We start from the raw sequence: 2,399 nt of genomic DNA on the forward strand, positions 1-2,399 counted from the left end.
GAAAACACAACCCATCCATATGCTGCCTACAAGAGACACACCTTAGAGATAATGACAAAAACAGACTAAAAATCAAAGGTTGGAAAAAGATATATCAAGAAATGCGAGGTTGGTTTAAAAGTAATCACTGTAATATTTCATGTTAGCAGAACAAATAAGAAATTATAATTTTAATAAAAGTAGAAAAAGCATTTGGCTAAATCCAATATCCATACATACTCAAAATGCTCAGCAAATGAGGACTAGAAGGGAATATCCTCAATTTCATAAAAAGCCTGTCTGAAAAGCCTACATCTAACATCTGGTGAAATTTTGATTACTAACATCACCCTTGATAGTGAATTATTGGATACTTTCCCCGAAAGAATGAGAATAGGACAAGGATATTCATTATCACCACTTGCATTCAATATAGGTCTGGATGTCCTAGCCATCTGAGCCATTGCTAGGAATTATGGTCATGGGCAGCTTTCTTAAAGGGATGAGTCTTGAAGAATGAATCGGAGGTTGTTGTGGGAAGAAAAGAAAGATGGAATTCTAGATAGAGAAACCAGTATTAGCAATATTGTGGAGGCTTGTAGCCATTTGAGTACTAGGCAATGTCTTTTTAAACATGCTGAGTTAGGAAGGGTGGTATTTTTTTCTGATTGGGAAGCTTGTTTTGCTTAGTGTTAGGACTTTATTTTCAATTTTCCTTTGGTAGCTTAATAATCAGGTGCTTATTCTTTTTACTTAGTTGATGCACAATGACTGCTGGTCAGTTTACTAAAAAGCATTCGTAGGTGGTCAAAGGAAGAGGGTGGAGCTTAAAATCGACCATGTGCTACTTAAATTTTTCCTGTATAAGATAAAATTAGTAACAAGTGTTTCTTTGACATATTTGCTCTTGTATATAAGGCAAAGACTAAACACTTCACATAAGATCTTTCTTTGTTTCTAGAAATGAAGTCAATGGAACATGATAGTAGCCGATTAAATGAACTTCAAAAGCAAAAGAATGAATTAGTACAAGAATTATTTACTCTCCAGAGGCAACTTAAAGGTATTATCTTTATGAGTTAGTTTATTTTGCCGATGAAAATTGTTTTACCTACATAATAGGATAATATGCTTTCAAAATTTACTAACCATTTTGGACATAGTGCTATTATTTACAATCAGAAGAAACAGATAAAACACTAAATTGATCAGTGTTAGATCTGGTGTTTATAATGTCATAACTTTTGTTAAAATCACTAATATTGGGTTTTTATATGCTAGCATCAAAAATTAATGTTCTTATGAGTGAAAAAATCTATTTTTTATGCTTAGTTTCAAAAAATTGTAAGAATTTTCTTAATTCTTTAGTTTTTGAAGATAAAGAGGATGAAGCCATTTGTACTACCAAATTCCTGGAGGCAGAAAAAATTAAAATCAATGAAAAGCCTCAAAATGATGCTGAATGCTTAAGGTAAGGGTTTCCTTTTGTTCTTTGGTATAAAATCTGGTAATTTTTCCACTTATCAAATAGATTTCAGAATAAAGCTAACTGCATAGATTTTTTTATTTTTTAAAGTTCCAAATGAAGACATTATTTCTTTCTATGTGTGTTCTGAAACAAGCTAAGAAACAAGCACTTCACTGGTTGGAAAATGCTTCACATGAGTTTCATGATGCATCGGGTGGATAATATTAAAGTCAGTTTTATCTTTTCTTATACTGTGTGGCCAGTGTTATTCATACTGGAATAGATAAGACAAAGTACTGGTTCTTCAGCGCCCCCTTCTGTTATTTTTAACTCTTTTTGGAAATGACTAAAATGACTTCTAGTCTTTCTAGATACCATGAAACAAAAAAACAACCTAGTATTTTACTTGAAATTTGTTGTTCTGGTTATGTGCCTAAGAAAATAAAAAAGTATTTTCTTTGTGGCATATTTAGATGCTTTTGATGACTGATGTTTGAAATCATACTGACAGATACTGGAGGAAAAGGCCTCATGTTTATTAATTTGACTACTGTTTATTAATAATTCATTGTTATGTTTGTTGGTTTTGTTTTAAAGACATTCTTAGTACTTCCTAGCTTAATATAAGAAAAGAAACCTCATTGCTGAATCTATAAATAAACAGATGAAGCCTTCTTTAACATAAATCATACAGGAAGTATGTCCACTAGAGCTGAACAAATGCTTTATGTTAGCAGTGTGTTGCTGTAGGCCATAATTTTCATATATTGGGAGGAAATACTTGCAATTGAATTTTATTTTAAGTTTTATAAGCATAAAATATCAATATGTTGAGTGATATGTTTGATGCAGGAGTTTCTGTGAAGACAATCTACTCATTTATTTTTTTTACACTTTTAAAAATGGCAGTGCCCACTGGTATCATTATTAGTGTAAGGGCTTCCACCATGAA

General features: G+C 31.7%; 1 protein-coding gene across 1 annotated transcript in view; it reads left to right on the forward strand.

Annotated features, from left to right (window-relative positions):
* Positions 1-1,454, forward strand: part of CCDC172 (coiled-coil domain containing 172) — a 40,156-nt gene extending 38,702 nt beyond the window's left edge. The window contains exons 5-6 of the mRNA XM_007941618.2: positions 941-1,042; positions 1,348-1,454. Of these exons, the coding sequence (XP_007939809.2) occupies positions 941-1,042; positions 1,348-1,454 (209 nt within the window). The remainder of the gene's footprint in view (positions 1-940; positions 1,043-1,347) is intronic.
* Positions 1,455-2,399: the final 945 nt, after the last annotated feature.

The sequence above is a fragment of the Orycteropus afer genome, unplaced genomic scaffold (assembly GCF_000298275.1).
Source record: "Orycteropus afer afer isolate SDZICR_OR568_19922 unplaced genomic scaffold, OryAfe1.0 scaffold00082, whole genome shotgun sequence".
In the NCBI taxonomy this organism is placed as follows: domain Eukaryota; kingdom Metazoa; phylum Chordata; class Mammalia; order Tubulidentata; family Orycteropodidae; genus Orycteropus; species Orycteropus afer.